Source organism: Electrophorus electricus, chromosome 18 (assembly GCF_013358815.1).
Source record: "Electrophorus electricus isolate fEleEle1 chromosome 18, fEleEle1.pri, whole genome shotgun sequence".
NCBI classification, from domain to species: domain Eukaryota; kingdom Metazoa; phylum Chordata; class Actinopteri; order Gymnotiformes; family Gymnotidae; genus Electrophorus; species Electrophorus electricus.
The window spans coordinates 16,945,299-16,968,042 of NC_049552.1; the positions used below are offsets into that span (position 1 = coordinate 16,945,299).

Below are 22,744 nucleotides of genomic sequence, written 5' to 3' on the forward strand. Positions count from 1 at the left end.
AAGGGGAGAGCAGTGTAAGGAGAGCAGTGTAAGAGGGGAGAGCAGTGTAAGGAGAGAGCAGTGTAAGGTGAGAGCAGTAAAAGGGGAGAGCAGTAAAAGGGGAGAGCAGTGTAAGAGGAGAGCAGTATAAGAGGAGAGAGCAGTGTAAGAGGGGAGAGCAGTGTAAGGAGAGAGCAGTGTAAGAGGGGAGAGCAGTGTAAGAGGAGAGAGCAGTGTAAGAGGGGAGAGCAGTGTAAGGTGAGAGCAGTAAAAGGGGAGAGCAGTAAAAGGGGAGAGCAGTGTAAGAGGAGAGCAGTATAAGAGGAGAGAGAGCAGTGTAAGAGGGGAGAGCAGTGTAAGGAGAGAGCAGTGTAAGAGGGGAGAGCAGTGTAAGGAGAGAGCAGTGTAAGGTGGGAGCAGTAAAAGGGGAGAGCAGTAAAAGGGGAGAGCAGTGTAAGAGGAGAGAGCAGTATAAGAGGAGAGAGCAGTATAAGAGGAGAGAGCAGTGTAAGGAGAGAGCAGTATAAGAGGAGAGCAGTGTATATATATATATATATATAAAGAGTCCAGGTGAGTAACTGCAGTGTACTGTAGTAAGCAATGTAGACATATTCAAAATGTAGTAAAGTACACAGAGTTTCCAGAGAAACAGAATTTTTCAGACAGACGTCCTTTATCAGCTGTGCAAGCAAAGAAGCCCTATCTTTATATTATATATGTGAAACTGCGTAATTCAGAATACTCCAACTCAGGCTTTGATAAGCTCCATAGATATAATGGCTCTTGACAGCTTGTCACCTTTAACAACTACCCTAAAGTGTTATAGTGTCATAACCACGACAGACACAGTCACGGTAGTCTCTGCCTCACACATATTTATAAACTCACATTCTCGCTCTCTCTCTCTTACACACACACACACACACACACAGTGATGAAGGGGAGTAAAGACAACTCTTTAGCATCAGTTTTATTGATTGTATACAAAAAGTATGTTTGATATGACATAATGCATTCTATATATAAGATATAACATTTTTGACATTCAATGTACAAAAAACCCCAGATCAATCCAGTAAGTCTTTAAAAACACGAAGACCAGAGGTGGTCAGTAGTAGCTTCAAGAGTTTCTCACGTGTGTCGTTGTGTGCCAGACAACGGTCTCCCCCCGTCCCTGCCCAATGGTCTTTCCCTGTCCCTGCCCAACGGTCTCTCCCTGTCCCTGCCCAACGGTCTCTCACTGTCCCTGCCCAACGGTCTCTCCCTGTCCCTGCCCTATGGCCTTTCCCTGTTCCTACCCAACGGTCTCTCCCTGTCCCTGCCCAACGGTCTCTCACTGTCCCTGCCCAACGGTCTCTCCCTGTCCCTGCCCAACGGTCTCTCACTGTCCCTGCCCAACGGTCTCTCCCTGTCCCTGCCCAACGGTCTCTCACTGTCCCTGCCCAACGGTCTCTCCCTGTCCCTGCCCTATGGCCTTTCCCTGTTCCTACCCAACGGTCTCTCCCTGTCCCTGCCCAACGGTCTCTCACTGTCCCTGCCCAACGGTCTCTCACTGTCCCTGCCCAACGGTCTCTCCCTGTCCCTGCCCTATGGCCTTTCCCTGTTCCTACCCAACGGTCTCTCCCTGTCCCTGCCCTATGGCCTTTCCCTGTTCCTACCCAATGGTCTCTCCCTGTCCCTGCCCTATGGCCTTTCCCTGTTCCTACCCAACGGTCTCTCCCTGTCCCTGCCCAACAGTCTCTCTCTGTCCCTGCCCAACGGTCTTTCCCTGTCCTTGCCCTATGGCCTTTCCCTGTTCCTACCCAACGGTCTCTCCCTGTTCCTACCCAACGGTCTCTCCCTGTCCCTGCCCTATGGCCTTTCCTTGTCCCTGCCCTACGGTCTCTCCCTGTCCATACCCAACGGTCTCTCCCTGTCCCTGCCCAACGGTCTCTCCCTGTCCCTGCCCTACGGTCTTTCCCTGTCCCTGCCCTCGTCCCTTACCTCCACCCACATCCACTCACACTGACAGATGAGCCCTCAAGAGAATACAGGGCCTGGGGTGGAGACGGAAATTTTACAGTGGGAGAGGTCAGCGGTCAGATAGTAGGAGGAGTCAAAGAGGTCTTGCTGTCCCCCGCCCCCCAAAAAAAACATTATGAATGTGCCTCGGCTTAGAGTGTGCTGAGGAGCCTAACATAAGTGAAGATTATATGATTAGTGATCAGTGGTCCATCCATCCTCACATGATGAGCAAGTTGTGAACCAGGACTGCTGATGTCTATGGGGGGTGGAGCCAAAGACAGCAAAGCCAATGGGAGGTAAGGGGAGGGGAGGGTGCTTGGAGGGCCATCCTCGATTCCCTCCAGAATTTACCGCGTGGTTCAGTATAAAACCCTCTTTAATTCTGGAGATGTGTGGCCCCATGTCTGCACTGTAGGCTCAGTGGAATTGATGCTCCATTACAGAAGCTGCCCACTGTCAGACACGTACGCGTGGCGCTCAAACACACAGGTGAGAAACCATGAACTCGAGGAGACACTCGCCAACTGTCCCACCCCTCACTGCAGTGCAGACTCCCTGCAGGAGAAGACACATTTCACGTCCCATAAAACACAAAAAAAACATACAGCTGTCAGAAGAAACAATTATTTAAAAAAGGTGCCATGATGTGCAGGCCATTCTAGCTCCCGTTCCAACGGAGCCAAGCGGGAAAGATAGCTGCTTTCCTGTTTAACGGGGGACTGACTGAGGACTAACACCTGGCAGCTAAGGATAAGCGTCCCGGACACTACACAGGCTCCAAGTCTCCACTATAGTTGGCGATTGTAGTTTTCAGTGTTTATATAATGGAACGTGTCACAGAACTCAGGCCTGTCTCTTAAACTGCTACCAAACCGCTGCCAGACTTGCTATTATTACAATGTTATTTTGTGTTGTATGCTCACTGTACTATGTCTGATGCACTATATTGCACTACACAGTAGTTTATCGTATGCAAACTGCCACAATTTGTATGTCTACTACCTTTGCACCACTGGAGACTAGCAAGAGAAGCTTGTCATTGTACTGTAGATTTGTACTATATAATGGTCAACTGAAATCACCAGATTGAATATAAGAGTGTGACAGTATGTTCACAGAGCTTGTTGTATATAAAAAGTCTATTCTAATAGAAAGATAGAAGCTTTTGAACCATAATGTATCTTTAAGGCCATTTTAGAAATAAAAGAGAACATTTCTGGAAAGCTGGGAAATTTTCATGGTAACTGATTTCAGGTTTGTTCACATATCCCCCAGTGGAGAAGGCCTAGTACAGCAGACACAGAGAGGTCTGCTGGCGGCTCAAAGACGAGGTCAAAGGTCACGGCTAAGAGGGGGGGTAAGAAATGTCACTCCTTTGAAAGGCTTTTCTAAAATGGGGGTCAGGATAGGAGGGGTGATCTCTGCAAAGCTGAGCTCACCGACTGGTATGAAGGAGATATCAACACAGGGAAAGCAGGATGGAGACTCTAACTGCCATTCCTAGGACTGCTTTTTCCGTCAGGAAACAATTCAAGGCATCATCATGGTGTTTGCAAGCACTAACAGAAAAACATGAAGAACAATGAATAATGGAACCAAAAAACACAGCAGGATCGCAAAATGACACTAAAAGCACCAACATACATCAGCTCTGTCCGCTGCTCAGGAGTGTTTAGGCGTCTGACTCTGAAAGGAGCACAGCCTCACACACATACAGGAGGTTAGCCAACTAATATCAGCCAATAACCGTTAGACCTCCTTACACTGAACAGCACTGGCAGTACCTGACCAAACATCTCAGTTGTGTCTGTAAAGAATGATAGCATCAAACCATGATTTTTGAGGCAGAGGTGAACAAACAAGTAAAACAATAAAAAAAATTTTGAAAAGGAGTCTTTTTTCATTTTTCTCTTTTTTCATTTTTCCAAGTAAGAGAAATAGCCGTTGGGAACTTCCCTTACATTTTCATGTCTCAGAGTGGGTTACAAGCATCCGTTTCCCCTGATGTCTCTAGACAAGAGAGAGTGTCCGTGTGCGAGTGCTCCTGAAGTGGGACCAGCAGCAGGGTGTGTGGTGTCTGGACCTCATCCAGGAGCTGCCTTCCCAAATCACCACATCCCCATTCCAACTGCCAAACCCCCAGACACCGCTCACTACCATGAGTGCTTTGTTCATGGAAGTGTGTGAAATTCCCTGGCTGAAGTCCCAGAGCAGGAAAAATAGAAATGATACAAAATAAGAAAAGGCCAGGAATCAAGAAACAGAGAGGGAGGGAATTGGTCCATGGGGACAAGCATCGGTTATAGCGACTTCATCAGATCCAGCTTGAGAAATATGAGGAGAAAAGGAGGCAGGTACAAGCATTTTCATTTAGTGATGTGCAGTGTGTTCATTCTGATTTACATCATGAGAACAGGGCATTCCTTTTCTTCGACTTCAGCCTTGCTGTTCTTAAAAGGGGCAGTCCTCCTGTTAGTGCCCTCCGGTTCGGAGCAGGACGTCGGTCAGAGGTGAGAAACGGCCATATTGCTACGGTTAGCAGCACTGAGGGGAAAACGTCAGACATATGGACAGTCGAGTCTGTATTCAAGGAATTTGAGTTTTGTGATGAAAGATCCGTATTAGGCGCTGGAGGGCCTGGTGTATTCCTGAGAAGTAACCTGTTCAGCATGTCAATGGTTCAGTTAGAGGCAGAAAGCCCTGTGTGTGTGTGTGTGTGTGTGTGTGTGTGTGCGTGTGCTCAGCCCGAGAGACCTAGCCATGGTCTACCCTCTGTTGGGTCTAGGAGGGGGTTTGCCAATCTCCACGGAGATGTTGGTGTAGAGAGGGTACTTTTTCACGGAGACCAGGCGATACGTCAGGGAGCTGATACCGTCCTTCCTCATCGTGTTCTTTGTGTTTTGGATTTTGTTGAACCTGCAGGAAGAGAACAAGAGAAGGAAATGTTACATATTTTTAAACCCAGCAGGGATCCACAGGAACAACTGAGCTCCTTCTCCACAGACCCACTGGGAAAGCCAAAGGCCTCTGGGGACTGATGGAAATTACCATGAACCAGAAGCAGGGACACTTGTTATTAGCACTGCTCTGATAAAGTTCATTCATGTTGAATGCATAATGAGGACATGAGACTTCATGCGCTGTCATTTTCTTGTTGTACCATCAACAGCCAGCAGATGGCGGAACCTCCAAACCAAAACCAAACCAGCGAGCATAGAAGCAAACACTCCAAAATACTCCCATTATTCTGTTTGTCTGACTGCACTGTTGAATCCAGGCACTTGAAATGATTTCCTCTTCCAAAAAGCAGCTTGTTCAAGAGGTCCCTTATTAACATGGACATGAAATACACAGGATCCCTCTAATGTTCTCCGGCGATGATCATGAGGAATAAGAGAAATCTCACATCACCACACAAAGTACAAATGAAATAAGCTTTACGCCTAGAGCTTCGTAAGACAAACAGAATAAGAACTTAAAGTGAATGCGGAGTGGGTTCAGAATTGGGTAATATATAGATATTAAGATCCATCATCCTACAACCATAAATGATGTTGTTTAGCTTACATTCCTCATCAGTAAGAACTGCACTAATAAAAATATTCAAAGATAAATGACCATCAAATATACTTGGTGCTTCTGACATGTGTAAGATTTGTGTCAGTCCTTAATACTAAAAGTTCAAACCAAACACCACTTTAGCGAATCACCTTTTTCAGAATTGTTTGTAAACTGTTTTATGTATGTATGTTAATTTTGTCTATTATCAAACTGGCAAAGTCGCCAGCAAAAACACTGGACAGAAGCAAGTTGACTGCTGTACATGAAGAGCAGGGAAGGTCGTAGAGTAGAGCGCTGTGGAACTCCGGACGTGAGCTCTGGGTGTCCAACCCACGTCCTAACACTAAAGCTGATATGAGCTTAATCGTGGAGTGCAAATAAACATTTATAGGTTTAAAGGGTTACAGATTTTGGTTTCTGTACTGTGCTATGGTCTTGCTTTCCTAGCTCAAGCAGGACAACAACAGTTTTCCTTATGAAATGTTTGACATATATTAGATGTAAAAAATAGAGGACAGTGGATAGCATAATTTATAATATACTTAAGAAATACTTCTTCATTGCAGCTCATTTAATGTTTCCAATTGGAGTTAAAATAATGGTAACTGGTATTATTTTAGCCAATTTCTAAAGGGAAGTTTCCTCCAGCCTACCAGAGAGTACAATAAAAACATGCTTCTGTTTTTGAGCAGTGTGACAGGCAGACAAGGTCGAGACACAGAAAGTAACCCGGGACATGCAGACCACCAGTAGTCCTTAGACCCCACATACGTCTAGACCTTAGACCCCACATACATCTAAGACCCAACTTCCCCATAGTACCTATTGGCTGTTGCACCTTTAACCCTTCACCTGCTAGGTGGGAGCCCTAATTTCACCTATAGCCAATGCTCCCAGTGTTATAAAAAAGACATATTCTTGAAGATTTCCTCAGACAACCGAGACTCCTCCTGTAGAAACAGCCCACTAAAGGCAGCACCATTATCAGAGTCCTCCCCAACCCTGCGTGATCTCTACCTGGATATCAGTTTCTATATCATGGGTGAGTCACAAAAGCCCATTACAACAGGTTGAGTGACATTAGTGTGCACGAGAACACTCCTATTGGGCCAGCGTGGTGTGAGGTAGTGCTAACTAATCAGCGCATGGCTGATGAATAGCACACTGCCTTCCACTGACAACCTGCTGAGGCTCATTACTGAGTGACCAAACAAAGAAGACCAAGGCAGTGACAGAGATAAACATTCATCAGCAGGAAAACACAAGTCACGCTCACAGAATGCAGACACCAGTCCTTCCTTCCTCTCTCTAAAGGACAAAGCACCAGTGTGCAGTAGCACAGAGAACAATTGATGTTTACTTAAAAGACATTTTATGAGGGGTTGGTGTGGTGTTCATTTGCTCTGTGCAAACTCATTCACGCTGAAGGGAGCAATGTTAGAGCACTATTAAACTGAGTTTAGATACTGTACTTGCTTGTGTTGTATTGAGGTAAATGTATTCTTGAAAAAAACAGCCCAGAATGAGTTCACAATTACGATATGACAATGCAGAGCAGCTAAGACTCTTAAAACCCTAAACAAACAGCAAGTCTCACACACACACACACACACACACACACACACAAACACACACACACACACACACACAGAGCTAAACTTAGAAAGCCAGAAATACAATAACAATAAAAACACTAGCTACTCAGACAGCATCTGGAGGCTCTTCAATCTTCTTAAATTGAGAACCCTTTTATCCAGGACTAAACCTCTTATCATGCAAAATAAGACATCTTGAAATAATCCCCAAGTGTGCCAATGAAGGCCATAGATTGCAAAATCAAGGGTAGCTGGAATCATCTTGTGCTCTCGCTCTCTCTCTCTCCCTCTCTCTCTCTCTCTCTCTCTCTCTCTCTCTCTCTCTCTCTCTCTCTCTCTCTCTCTCTCTCTCTCTCTCTCTCCCCTCTTTAAGATGCTAATGGTCATATATGAATGGGATTTTTTCACTAAAACAGCCTTTATCTAGTCTAGGCTAAAAAGGGGGGGGGCGAAGAGAGAGTGAGAGAGAGAGAGAGGGAGAGAGAGAGAGAGAGAGAGAGAGAGAGAGAGAGAGAGAGGAAAAGAGTGAGAAAGAGAGAGAGAGAGAGAGAGAGAGACGGAGAGAGAGAGGGAGAGAGAGGGGGAGAGAGAGAGAGAGAGAGAGGGAGAGAGAGAGAGAGAGAGAGAGAGAGAGAGGGAGAGATCCGTCACAGTCTGACACTGTGGCTGTAATGGAGCCCTCTGGTAGCTGCTACACTGTATCTTCATCTGTGTCATATGTGTGGCTAGTTTATCTCCCAACCAGAGTCTGCTTGACAGTCTGCACTTAGCACTTCAGGAACAGGAATCGAGACATGACATACAACCCTAAAGCTAGTTCACCTCACACTAGAAGCAGAAGTCGTATGAGCTACAGGAAGTGTTCTTAAGGTCACACTGAGCTAAGGTGAAAACAACAGAAACTATGGACAAGCTTTATGTAGTGAAGCACCAACATCTTAAACACTTACAGAATAAGCTCTGATAAGATTTGTTTGACAAAAAAAAATCATAGCCTAGATCCTGTCAGTTAACTGCAGTACTGTGGCACATTTGCTCGGGTCAGCTGATACCCAGCTGGACTTAAAACACGCAGAACCTAAAAAACAACTCAAAAAAGTAAAAGCCAACAGAACAGTCAACACAAGGTGAGACTGAATTTGATCACCCACTTATTTGCATGTGAACCTCAGAACTGGAAAGCACTTTACATGACAACCTAACAATCTATACAGTTATGCAAAGTGGAAGCATAATGAAAATTACAATTATACTCTGTGATGAGCCATTACCACTGACCATTACCTTTGATGAGCAGTATTAAAGTGGTCAGGGCTGCTCATGTGTAAGGTGGCACTGGGCTGTTAGTGCTTAATAACCTCTGGCAGGCAGAGCACGTTAGACTTGACTTGGGAAAATGGAAGTAGTTACATTTTTGCCTGTAGAAAGGTGTTACCAGAGGGCTGCATGTGCAGTATCTGTGAGCAAGGCACCTGCTCCGTGCTCATACTGTTCTCCAAAGACCTCCTCAAACTAGTCTCCAAAGACCGGCTCAAACTGGTCTCCAAAGACTGGCTGCGCTGGACTTGTAAGCTACATGTAAGGGATTTTTATGCAGTGCGACATAGCCCTGATAAAGCAGCTGCCTGCATGGCAGGTCCCCTGGGTTGCTGCTGCCTGGAGTTCATTAGTGTCAGCGCAGACGCCTGGTGCAGTCCCATACTCCACCCGAAGAAAGTTTAGCATGTAGCATGTCGCATGTGGCTAGCAGAGTGAGTATTCATTATTTCCACTATCTGGAGGGAGAGAGACAGAGAGACAAGAATGAGAAGACAAAGATTGGAAAAGAAAGAGAAAAAGAGAGAAAGAAAGAAATGAGAGTATGAGGCAGACAGGTGGAACAGACAGGTAGACTCAGCAGAAAGAGAGACAGAGAGAGAGAGCACTCAACCAGATCTAATCTCAGCAGTGAGTGACTGTGAGAGACCACTGCCAGAGAAGAGACCGTTCCCAGCATTTAATGGCCACTGCACACTTTGGCCTCGCTATCTCACCCAGAGACCCGTCTACCTAGGAGAATCTTCAACTGCCCTTGTCAGCAGCTGGGCTTTGGGTTGCGATTTGTGGCTCGTGAACAATCCATCAACAACACAACATAGCAGAAAGGGAGCTGTCCATCGTGTTTTTAAAAAAGAGATTCACCAGTACTTACTGATAGACACACAGCTGACGTGAAGACACCAACACACCACTCACACAGCTGACATGAGGACACCAACACACCACTCGCACAGCGGCCCTTTAATAAGCAGAAATACAACTCCCTTGTGCTTTTATATAATTTCTGCCAGTTTGATGCCTCTGTGTGTGTGTGTGTGTGTGTGTGTGTGTGTGAGTCTGTGGGGCGGAGGAGACAGCGTCCTATGAGGCTCATGCAGTCAGCCACCTCATCTTTTCCAACAACCCGACTTGCCTGTGTAGTCATCAGTGACTTCACACAGTCTCAGACTGAACTGGGAGTGTTCAATAATCCTGTCTGGATCACAGCAGATTCTGTTCTATCAAATTCCCCGCCAGGGCCAGCAATATGGCAAAACTTTGTTTTCAGTCACATGACTCTAAGTACAGGGCTCTCTCTGGAGGTGGAATCTCAGGATCATGGCACGCTCGCAGTGCTCACCTGGCGCGATGGAAGCTGAAGAGCCACACATGCCACTCACTTCAGCCCAGAAATGCCTCGCCACCTGCCAGAACTCACATGCCAGAGTTCAGATGTGCTACCTGCCAGCGTTCAGGTGTGCCACTAGCCAGCGTTCAGGTGTGCCACATGCCAGCGTTCAGGTGTCCAAATATCTGAGAAATGCATTTTGTAAATGAAGCACTTTAGTATGTCAGTTAGGCGTATCAAAAGCTGTGGGAAGGAATGTAGCATCTCTACAAAGAAGTACAAAGGGAGGAGTCCATGCTGGATAGAGGGCATGGCTACTGTCAGGGGTGGGGCTAACAGCATGGTGGGGAGGGGCTCACCTCTGGGGATTGGGCTCATTGTGCTTGTCTCTCTCATGCTTGATCATCCGGTAGCGGCCAATCCTGACATCAGGCCGGGACACTTTCATCCCGTTCAGGGTAATCCTTTACAAGAGAGGAAGAAGAGAGAGAGGGAGGGAGAGAGAGAGGGAGGGATAAAAAGAGAGAGCGGGAGAGGGAGAAAGAATGAGACAGAAAGAAAAAAAAAAAGAAATTACAGAGATTACAGAGATTACACTGTCACTGAGAGAATGAGACGGTCCGACACCTACACTAGCTAATCTGAGTATCAAATTACATGCTCTAATTCGGGATGTTTATTTTCTCCTGTGTTATACCAAGTATGATGGTATCACAGTAAACAGAACCAAGGACCCTAGTGACTGAGGGCCTTTAGTTCATGACCTTGAGCCACGACTCTGCAGTTCTCTGGAGAGACACGGAGAAATCTTTCATTAAGGAACTACATCTTCACCCTCCTGATCCTCTTCACGACTCTGCGATGCTACATACAGTTTTGGAGGAACTTCTTTAAGATAGAAATAACAAGCACTGGGTTTTTTGGCCTGGACTTCAGAAGCATCATAAGACTGAATTAGTGCAGGCTGTCAGGGGCCCAGTGGAGGTGCTTTTCTCTGGGTATCACTGCATTTAACTACAGCTTTTGAGACTATTGGCCATGAAGGAAGATTAATCTGGGTAAGGACACATGTCTGCACAGACCATATTCTCAAACTAGTTCATTGAAGGATGTCATATGGTGTTAAGAGTTACAGAGAGTGCAAAAATGACCTCAATTACTTCCACAGGGAGGAACTGCAAAATCACAAAACTGCTTTTAAAACTAACGAAGCTCTAAGCAGTGAAACATTCACCAGCAGCACACGATAAAGAACTAAACGCCTACATGACATCCATCTGGGATTACTCTCACCTGGTCTTATCCGCTTACAATGCACAGGAGTGAATGTTATGTTAATCGATTGATCAGAGTCAAAACTCTGAAAATTCTGTTTGGCTGAGAGAATGTGTGTCAGAGGACAGAGGCAAACAAACCAGACAGAAGCCTTTGGCATTGGACTCAAGGAGTGGATACTCTGTGTGTCATAGGAAACATGGCACTCACAGAGTACAAAAGTACAAAATAAAAAACAGACAGACAGAAAGAAAAAGAGAAAGATATTTGAGGGAGGAGGAGAGCGAGAGAAAGAGCGAGAAAGAGAGGGGTGAGAGCACTTTCTCTTGCAATGTTTAAAATTCAGATTTGTCAGATTTTCACAGTATGTACACACACACTCACATACACAGGCATAAACACATATATGCGCATGCTCACACATACACACACTTGCATAAACCACATTTGCATAAACACACACATACACGCACACAAAGGCATGCAAATTTATACACATACACAAATTGGTTTGCAAATTTCTGCTCCGTCCAAAGAATATGCAAAACACATGTCCATTCAAAAACCACCTACCCACACAAACATACACACGTACACACATACACACATATGCACGCGCACACACACACACACACACGCATACATATGCACACACGCACGCACACACACACACACACACACACACACGCATGCGCGCACACACACACACACACACACACACACACACGTATATGCATACATATGCACACACGCACGCACACACACATACACACACACCCACACTCATACACACGCACACACACACACACACAGATGGGGCAAGTCAGGGAAAAGACATGCCAGCAATTTAATGCCAACACTGAGTATGGTGACAGTACTCTGAGATGCTGAAGTAGCCGAGGACAGAATATTTAGAAAATGAGACAGGCAGCAATTAGGACAAAACCCCCCCCCCCCCCCCACCACCAACAGTGAGGGCTCTAATTAATACTGTTCACTATATTGGCTGCCTCATCTCTCTCTCTCTCTCTCTCTCTCTCTCTGTGTCTCTCTTTCTGCCTCTCACTGATTGGATTAACGGGGAATTTCTCCAGATCTGCTCTTTGCCCCTCCCTCTCTGGAGTTTTCTTAATTGCATTAGAGCCGTAGAGACGAAGGGAACTGGAATCATTAGTGATGCTTTGGGATTCGTCAGCCGGAGCAGAAATATAAGAAGAAGAAAAAAGATGAGGGAGAGAGAGAGAGAGAGAGATACACACAGAATGAGAGGGAGAGAGGGAGAGGGAGAAAGAGAGAGAGAGAGCTACTCCTTTGTGATTAGGTTGCTGACTGTGTGAAATTGCGCTCTGTCTGTCTACGTAGATCAGTCCAGCGTGGTGAACCTTCAAAGCATTCACATCCTGGCACTGTGCATCACAACCTTCCTGTTTGCTTAACGATGTTGGGACATCTGGTTTCTAAGACACACACACACACACACACAAATGTACACCCTCACACACACCAAAAACCCCATCAACAACACACACACCTACCCCAACCACACACACAGACACACACACACAGCCTACAAGCTGAGTGCTGAGCCATTTATATAAAACAGCACTTCTCTATAAGGAGGCCATAACTTCAGTTGGTAATCTCAGGTCTAACACAAATTTGTTGAGTGTCTGATAAAGCACATGGCATGCTTTTACACAGAGTGCCCCCCGTGCAGTAGCCTCCCGCCAAGCTATTTCTGTCCTCTACAGGATAGCGTGGATCAGGAAGAGGCACAGTGTTTCATTAGACAGGTGAGAAGACGCAGCCAAACCCTGGGGCCAAGAGCTTCCCGTCAGGGAGGAAAGCAAAACAAAAAAACAATGATTATTACTGTGCGTCCGGAGGGCAGGGGCTCCTGTCCCTTTACAGTTCCCACAGCGATACTCCAAAATTCCAGGTGATGGCATTGGGCCGAAAGTGTAGCGAAGGGGACTATACATGATTCTAGACACCAATTCTACAGATGATTCTAGACACCAGCAGTCTTGACCCATGTTTGCAATCAGCGGTGAGAGTAGCAGAGAAACTGCTCTGAATATCTCTTGGACTTCCAGCCCACTGGCTGGGCACACTATACAGGCACAGGGACTGGGGATGGGGTTGGCTGGGAGTGTAGTAGAGTAGGGTGGAGAAGGAGAGGTGATGAGACTGGACAGGAAGAGTGGGTGGGGTAAGGTGGAGAAGAAGACACACACTTCTACAGAAACAGCATTGTCAGACACCTGCAGGGTGTTAACTTGTACATCTACTCAAAGAAGAATAACAGTACACACCTTGCTCAGTCTGCTCATGATGTGACACACATACACACACACATGCACACAACACAAACACAGAGGAACACAAAACACACAAAACATTTTCACAACTTGAAAAAGAAATTAGGTGAAATCCAGCAGAGCCCCACACCCAAACACTGTACTTACAGTTACTACGGCAACACTGTACTTATGTGGTTATGACGGCAACACTGTACTTACGGTTACTATGGCAACACTGTGCTTACACACTGTTACTACAGCAACACTGTACTTATACACTGTTACTACAGCAACACTGTGCTTACATACTGTTACTATAGCGACACTTTACTTACACACTGTTACTACGGCAATACTGTATTTACAGTGTTAATGCATAAACACTATTACTTACAAGTTCAAGTTCAAGTTTGGTTTATTTGTCACATACATAGTCATACACAGTATAACTCACAGTGAAATGGTTTGAGAGTGCTCTGTCCAAGCCGAGGGAAAGAACAGGGGTACATAAGGAAATATCTATCTATCTATCTATCTATCTATCTATCTATCTATCTATCTATATATATATATATATATAACAATGTATGTACAATATATGTATGTACAGCTTACATACATGTATGTACAGCTTACAAATTTACATATTTACAGTCACATGGTGGTGGTGGTCCCCACAGTTTATCAGGTTGCCTGATTCAGGGCCCGAATGGCCTGTGGGAAGAAGCCCCTATTCAATCTCTCTGTCTTGGTCTTCAGGAAGCGAAAGCGCTTCCCTGACCCTTGGTCTGGCACTGCTTGTAATAGATGGTCTGCAGGTCAGAAAGTTCCGTATGAGTGATGCGCTCTGATGAACGCACCACCCTTTGGAGTGCTAGTCTGTCCTGCTTGGTGCTGTTCCCAAACCAGACTATGATGTTCCCCGTGAGGATGCTCTCTATAGTGCAGGTGTAGAAATTCCGCAGTACCTTGGAGGGCAGTCTGAAGTCTCTTAGGCATCTGAGGTAGTAAAGACACTGACGAGCCTTCTTTGCCAGGGAGTCGGTGTGGCAGGACCAGGACAGGTCCTGCGGGATGTGAACACCAAGGTACCTGAAACTATCTACTCTCTCCACCGTGGTTCCACTGATCCTCACAGGTTGGTAGTGCCACTTCTGCTTCTTGCTGCAATCCACAATCAGCTCCTTTGTCTTGCTGATGTTTAGGAGGAGATTATTTTCCTGGCACCAGTTTTCCAGGTGTTTAATCTCCTCCAGGTAGGCCCTCTCATCGTTGTCCGAGATCAGACCCATGACAACGGTGTCGTCAGCAAACTTGACAATGATGGTGGAGCTGGAAGTGGCTGTGCAGTCATAGGTGTACAGTGAGTAGAGCAGGGGGCTTAGGACACAACCCTGAGGAGCTCCAGTGCTGAGGGTGAGGGTGGATGAGGCGCAGTTGCCCACCCGTACTGATTGTGGTCTGTCTGTTAGGAAGGTGGAGATCCAGTCGCACAGGGATGTATGCACTCCTAGATCCTCCAACTGAGTAGTGAGTAGTGAGGGGATGATAGTGTTAAATGCTGAACTGTCGTCGACAAACAGCATTTTAACATAATTTCCCCTCCCTTTGTCCAGGTGGGTCAGTGTGGTGTGGAGCAGATGTGCAATTGCATCATCAGTGGAGTGGTTGTGGTGGTATGCAAACTGCAGTGGGTACATGGAGGCTGGCAGTGAAGATGTGATGAAGTCTCTGACTAGCTTTTCAAAGCACTTCATCACGACTGATGTGAGGGCAACAGGGCGTTAGTCATTGAGGCCGGAGGGTCTAGGTTTCTTCGGGACGGGGACGATGGTGGATCGCTTGAACCCGGATGGGAGCGTCAGGGAGAGATTAAAGATGTCGGTGAATACCGGGGCTAGCTGATCTGCGCAGGCTTTGAGGACCCTCCCGCAGATACCGTCTGGTCCCACCGCCTTCCTGGTATTCACCCTTTTAAACACTCGCCTCACGTCACGCTCCGTGATGATGAGGGGGCGCTATTCTTTGCTGGACTTTACGCATGCGCCGTTGGCTGCGCCGATAGCACCATTTGCGTTGTTAGCGTTAGCGCTGTTAGCATTAGCGCTGCTAGATGTAGCCTCGAAGCGAGCGAAGAATGTGTTCAGCTCGTTCGCCAGAGACTTATTCACACTGTACACACTGTATCCATATGCTAATAAAGCAAAAAAAATACACGTCAGAAAAAAATCTCAAGAGAAATGTTGGTACTTTAGTGCATTACTGCCCTAACTCATTTAAGACTATGACTGCTCCATGGTATTAGGGCTCTCCTCTTCTCCATGCTAACGCTGCCTCTGGTTACCTGTCTGGCTCTGCACTGTGTTCTCTTACCGCTGTGCCCAGCCAGCATAGAAGAGGCTGGAGGCCATCATGTGACAAGCCCATGAATTCACTGCTCAGAAGCAGCAATTTGCCATATAACCATAGAAGGACACAGTGGCCGCACTGGAAAATGCAGTGTAAGGACACCGATGCTGGGCCAGGTGGCATGTTGGAAGAAACAGCGGCTGGGCCGGATAATACATGATTACTCACACAGTTCAAAATAAACAGATGCTTCCGGAAATTTCAGAGAAATGACACCCATAAATAACGTATCAGGTGCCTGAATTGGTGCTCTGATATAGTGCTGTTGGGAAGGTTTAACAATATGACAGAATTAAAAGTGCAGTAGGGGTGAGTGAGTTTCCATTGGTTTAACTCACCCAGTGGTGCCAAACACTGACACACACACAGGTTCCTCCTTTTAAATGAACTGCTAAGTGCCCTTCATCTACCTGATGGACTGAGTGGGCAGTGGTAGCTCAGTGGTTAAGGTACTGGACTTGTAATTGGAAGGCTGTTGGTTCAAGTCCTGCCACTGTTTGGCCCCTGAGCACGACCCTTAACCCTCAATTGCTCAAGTTGTACTCAGTCATAATTGTAAGTTGCTTTGGTTAAAAGTGTCAGCTAAACTCTGTAAATGATAGAACCTGATGCTAAATCTTACACAGAAACAGTTACAGACTCAGAGGACTATAACATTCAGTAAGGCTTTTTAAGCATCCAGTCACTGATGACAAATGTGAACACATTACAACTCAGCAGGGAAGGAGTAAGACAGAAGAGAGAAGCTGGCTGTAAAGAGTAGACTGCACAGCTAAAGGTGGGTTTATAGTTGTTGAAGGTCTCACCTGTTGTAGATGTCGTCGTCCTCTCCCCCCCAGCCCCAGTACTCATTGGGGAAGCCATTGATTTTGAGAAACTGCTTTCTGCTCAGGCCAGACACCCCTCCGAAATATCCCGCGTACGGAAGCCTGCAAAAGGGAAGAGCTCCGTCAGGCAGAGGTTATGTTTCCCCCCCCCCACCCCGAGCTCCACGAGTTGGTCAGACACAGTCAAATCTAATTGCTTTCACACTTACGCTGACCCTTTTAGACGAGCTCAAACCCAGTCACGGAGCTGATTTGGAACGTATAGCAACGAGCTTCAAACTCCTTTCCAGATTTAAAAAACAACCATGGAGGAGCGGCACAGAGCTGGAACATTTCTAGCAAGTTGCTCTGGGATTGATGCCTTCTATGTGGTGTGAGGCAGGCAGGCAGGGCTTGGGAATTTGACACGGTTTTATCTTGCATGAGTGAACTGGAAGGCTAGAATCCTCACACAGGGCACCACTGTGTATGAAAAGATATGGATCCTCTTCCTGACTCTCCTTCACCCCTCCATCGCTCTCAGCCCCTTTCCCTTTCTTTTTCTCACTCTCTCACTCTCTCACTCTCTCACTCTCTCACTCAGATTTCCCAGCATGTCTGACATGGCCCTCTGAAAGCTGAAATACACCTTTACTGTAGAACCCTTCCACTCACATTTTTTCTCCAACAACTTTCTCCTCTGGGTGGAGGAATGTCAGGTGGAAACAGTGGAGGTTTGAGCAGGGCCTCGCACTGATCAGAATTACAAATCTCACTCCTGTGCTGGCGGTTGCTAAAGCAGACCGATACCCTGGGTGTCTCCTCCAGAGGCAGCATGTGCTGGGAACACTTTGTGTCTGGGCGCCATCAAGGGACGCTTAAGCAAACCTGCCGTCCTGTTCCACAGGGGAGGGCAGCCAGGGAAGATGGACTTGAAGATGCCCACCGAGAGGTTTCCTGGGTAGCCTCAGGATTGCCCCAGGCTACTTACTGCACACTGTGAGTGTGTGTGTGTGTGTGTGTGTGTGTGTGTGTGTGTGTGTGAATGTGAGAGAGAGTGAATAAATGTGAGCAAATCACAGCAAAACATATCCACCCACACAACACAAGTACATGCACACAAAGCACAAATACACACACACACACACACACACACACACACACACAATGAATAGCCTCATATGCTAGGGAAGTATGGTGATGGTACAGTCCAAGCTTCAGAACACACATGCTCAGGACAGGTGAGCTTCCCCTCCCCCAAGCATGGGTTTTCATATGGTGTGTAACCGTTGTACTTAACACCTAATATAAATGTACCTGCCAGCTCTACACTGCCTTGTGAGAGAGTTCAGACATCTCACGAGTCTTCAGTGTGGGAATGTATTTTGATCAGAGTAAACGGACTTGTTCCCTGAGATGGAATCTTTTGGAAAGCATGTACTACACTCAGTCAAACACCATGGACAAAGTTCCCAACATGGACCAGAGCGTAGAGCAAGCGTAGATGTCCACACAGAGGCCATTACAGGTGTGTGACATTGTGGAGACAGACAGGTGTTCACTACGAATCATAGCATTGTGGAGACAGGTGAGCTGGCATGGACTGGCCTTCCCTGTGGGCTCTAAGGTAGAGGGACAGGAGTCTTATCATCTAGAACTCACGGCTTGTGAACAGAGCTCAGGGCTTTGGAAAAGGAGCGAGCCAAATTTCACTGGGGTGGAGCTGGCTGAATTTCACAGGTGGAGCTGACTGAATTTCACAGGGGTGGAGCTGGCTGAATTTCACAGGTGGAGCTGACTGAATTTCACAGGGGTAGAGCTGGCTGAATTTCACAGGTGGAGCTGGCTGAATTTCACTGGGGTGGAGCTGGCTGAATTTCACTCTGGTGGAGCTGGCTGAATTGGGGACTGAGTTGGTGGATTTAGAACTACAGAGCTGCACCATCAGATGCAGCATGTGATTAAAATGGTATTTTACAAAGCAGCTGGTAATGAGAAAAGGAATGAAAGTAACACTAACAAAAGCAAGAGAGGCCGTGGCAGCAGCGTGTAAAAACACATTTAATCATCTGAACCTTTGAAGCTAAAACAGCTAGGCTACATCGTTATCCTTGTCTAATACTAACAAAAGCAAGGAAAGGCTGTGGGAGCAGTGTGTCTGCAAGCAAAAGAGTCCATATGTAACCTAAAAACATATTTAATCATCTGAACCTTTGAAGCTAAAACAGCTAGGCTACATCGTTAGCCTCGTCTATTATTAAAATGATAAACATTTAAACTCCTCAGTTCGTCTTTTATCTTAACAGCTAGTATTGAAATTCATTTTATAATTATTTTGCAAGCTACAGTGGTAATCTCATATCTTTAAACCCTTGTGTCTCTTCATTAAAATACACTTCAAACTTTGAAGAAAAAGAACAGAGTAACAAAAATAGATACATGTTGTTAAATGATTTATTGAAGCAAAATTCTCATGCAGCAAATTCAGAGCAGCCATTTATTTCCTGGGAGCGAGGAGCAGAACGGACAGGACGGGAAGGTAGGATGCGTGGAGCAGAAGGGAGAGTCCCGTCTTGGGAATGTCCTGTGACATGTCCTGCAACACGCTCCTCCAGTGCTCCAGTGTCCTGCTGGAGTTGTAGGTTCTCCTCAGCTCTGGAGGTCCACACCACTGCGCTGGTTTTGTTGCTATGGTTTTGGTACTCTAGCACGCCTGACTAAACTGGCCAGGTAACCAATATGACCATGAACAATATATGAGAGTAAATAAACAAAAACCTGAATTACTGTCAGCCACCAATATACAGGGGCAAGAACAGGTCAGAGAATTTGTAATAATGGAGAAACAGAGAGGAGAAGCCTCACAAAACTCAGGGTGACTAAGGAGAGAAAAACGCTACCCCGTGGGGTAAATGGCACAAGTCAGTGCATTAAGACCTTTGCATCGAAACCTTTGGCCCCTGGACAAACAGAGACATGAAACATCTCAGAGCAAAGATCAGCTTGTCTGCCCCAAGATGAAGTGAAATTTCATTTTCAGGTTCGGCATGGCCACAGCAAGCTTCAGAGATCCTGTGTGTACACTTTAATATCACAGACTATTAAAGCAGCTGGTGAGTTAATACCCATTCGTACCCACAGTTCCACAAGCGAATGCATACGTCTGTCAAGGCTACTGTTCTGTCTAGGCTGATGAAACATATCAAATTAAGTTTTTATATCGAACAAAAAACAGAACCGAACTACATACAGTAGCTCCAGACAGTACAAGAGTTTGGCGGAATAAGAAGAATACATTCATGAAAGAAAGCAATTACTCATAAGAAGGATGAAGCTGTAGACAAACGAGCCCCAACATGGACCGTTGCAATAAGTCACTCTGTTTTGTTTGATTACACATCCCTGAAATAGAGACACTACAAAGTCAGACCTGACATCTATTAATATGGAAATAACAATGAATGTCACCCTGTTTTTAACACAAGCATATAACCTCCAGCCTGTTGTCACATCTCCAGACAGACAACTTCAGCACAGAGTCCTTAATTACCTTACCCACCCAAGGGAAGAAGACCATAAAAGGGAGAAAAAATAAATCAGGTTGCATCTCCCACCATAGTGCTGCCTCACAAATGCCTCCACCCATTCCCCCACCACATGGTACATTGCAGGTGGCCTTTACCTGAAGCCGAACTTGTCCATGGCGATGGCGAAGTGCCGTGGCTGGTCATAGCAATGGTACAGGTTGCGGTCGTCCATGGGGATCAGGTCCACGTCGCTGAAGATGAAACAGTCATACTCTGTGTCCCTCAGGGCCTCCGTGTAGCCCACGTTCAGCAGTTTGGCCCGGTTGAAGGTGTCCTCCCCGAGCTGAAAGGAGGAACCACACGAGGAACATCACAGGTCGGTCCATGGGATGGGTTCAAACCCAAACCCATGCGGGCAGTGGTTCTGGCTCAGCGTCCAAGAACTCTGCCACAGTTACCAGAGGTCATGGGTTCACTTCCAGCTGGCAGATGATGATGACACTGAGTCCCTATAATAATCTCTACAGAGGACAATCTCTGCAGATGGCAAAAAGAAGACAGTAGATAAATCCATCAGCTCAACAAAAGAACAGAAATAATTCTGTGTCTTCATTGCAGATTGTCTGTGACTACAATGAGCCTTTGTATGATGATGACTTAGTATTCACTTACCCAATATTATGTCTCCTGAGCAGAGATGAATACTTTACTCACAATGAAAATCTCTGCACTTCCCCAAACGGCCATTGTGCTACAGACATCGCAGGGGAGACACTTTTGTTATCTATTTAGATTTCAAGCCTATTTAAATTAGACTCATTAGCTGTGATTTAAAGCCAAAACTCTTTTTACCAACAGATGTATTCCATTCATTGCTATACACTATACTGCATACAATTTAATAATCCAGTGGGACAATAATCCCATGTAATCCAGTAATACCTGAGATTTGACCAAATAATCTTGTAGTGAGAACTGCTGTCACAAATCTACTGTCATTTTGAAGGAGAAGTCGCCCCACTCTGGAAGGAGACGTACATAAAGCACTGCAGGCTCAGGGTTCCTGAGCCTTCCCTATAAGACCTTATAATGCACAGCCATAATAACCTACCCATAATAATAATAATAATAATAATAATAATAATAATAATAATAATACCTGCCCTTAATAATAATATCTAATCTTAATAAAAATGATAATACCTACTCTTAATAATAATAGTAATGTTAACAACAACAATAATAATAATACCTACTTTTAATAATAATGATGATGATAATAATAATAATAATACCTGCCCTTAATAATAATAATACCTACTCTTAATAATTATAATAATAATTATAACAACAAAACCTACTCTTAATAATAATAATAATAATAATAATAATAATAATAATAATAATAATCATCATAATAATAATACCGGTCCTTAGTAATAAATTATTAATAATAATAATAGTAATAATAATAATATTATTACTATTATTATTAATTGTAATACCTCCCCATAATAATAATATCGGCCCTTAATAATAATAATAATAATAATAATAATAATAATAATAATAATAATAATACCTACTCTTAATAATAATTATGATAATAACAACAACAACAACAACAACAATAATAATTATAATAATACCTACTCTTAATAATAATAACAATAATACCTACTCTTAATAATAATAATAATAATAATAATAATAATAATAATAATAATACCTACCCTTAAATCTTGTGAAGAAACTGCAGTGTAAGTTTTAGTGTGTCATGCATTTCTTCAGTCAAGGGTTTCTACAGTGCAGTGTGCAGTTCAAGCTCTGTATTCAAGGTTGAACTCTTCAGGAATGTTGAGCTGCTGAAGATTTTATAAGTAACTGGGAGCCCATCAGCCGATAAAATTCACTTTGTGAATTATCATTATAGTGACAAGATGCCTGATCATAGATCAGCACTCCAATATAAGCCTCTTCTATAAATATGAGCCCATCTGGCCATGCTGACCTGTACTGAAAACTAAGGAAGCAACACCACACTGTAACTGGAAATGAAGACAACAGTTTAATCCTAATATCAAATGCAGCAAATCTGACAGGGACTAACAAGAAGACTTGTTAGACAGTCGGCACACTTTGGAATTCTGTTCTTAATCTCTATCGCCTCCAAGTGCCACACATATGACAATAAGAAACTATTACATCTCGCTTTATTAAAGATAGAGAGCAGGAAGGCAAGGTGTTTTTAAAGGGAAAAGAAAAACAATGTTTTTGGAGCAGATTCATGTCCTGGTTATTACAGGTGTTAATGTGTTTATTAAACATTTAATCGTCCTGAGTACCACTCAACACTGCCTTAAAATAAGAAAACACTTCATTAATCCCCATAATGAAATTAGAGCGTTTTAGCAGCACACATGACAAACACAGAATACACAATGTGTAAGTAAACATAAAAAATACAATAGAAAATGTTTTTCAAAATATCAGTTTCTAACAGGGACCACAGTCCTTTGCTCCCTCTCTCGTCTCTTCCACAAAAAACAGAGCCGAAGGAGTCATTGGGATGATTTAATCCAAAAGCACAATGCAAAGTGGACATGAAACCACAATCCTACTCCAGGAAGCCAGCTCT

The 22,744-nt window shown here is 44.9% G+C and overlaps 1 protein-coding gene across 1 annotated transcript in view; it reads right to left on the minus strand.

The window, feature by feature from the left end:
* Nucleotides 1–936: 936 nt before the first annotated feature.
* The window catches only part of b4galt2 (UDP-Gal:betaGlcNAc beta 1,4- galactosyltransferase, polypeptide 2), an 84,716-nt gene continuing 62,908 nt past the window's right edge, over nt 937–22,744 (minus strand). Inside the window, exons 4-7 of the mRNA XM_027021732.2 lie at nt 20,262–20,449; nt 16,580–16,702; nt 10,146–10,250; nt 937–4,899 (exon numbers count right to left, since the gene is read on the minus strand). Coding sequence (XP_026877533.1) covers nt 4,749–4,899; nt 10,146–10,250; nt 16,580–16,702; nt 20,262–20,449 — 567 coding nt within the window. The 3' untranslated portion in view covers nt 937–4,748. The remainder of the gene's footprint in view (nt 4,900–10,145; nt 10,251–16,579; nt 16,703–20,261; nt 20,450–22,744) is intronic.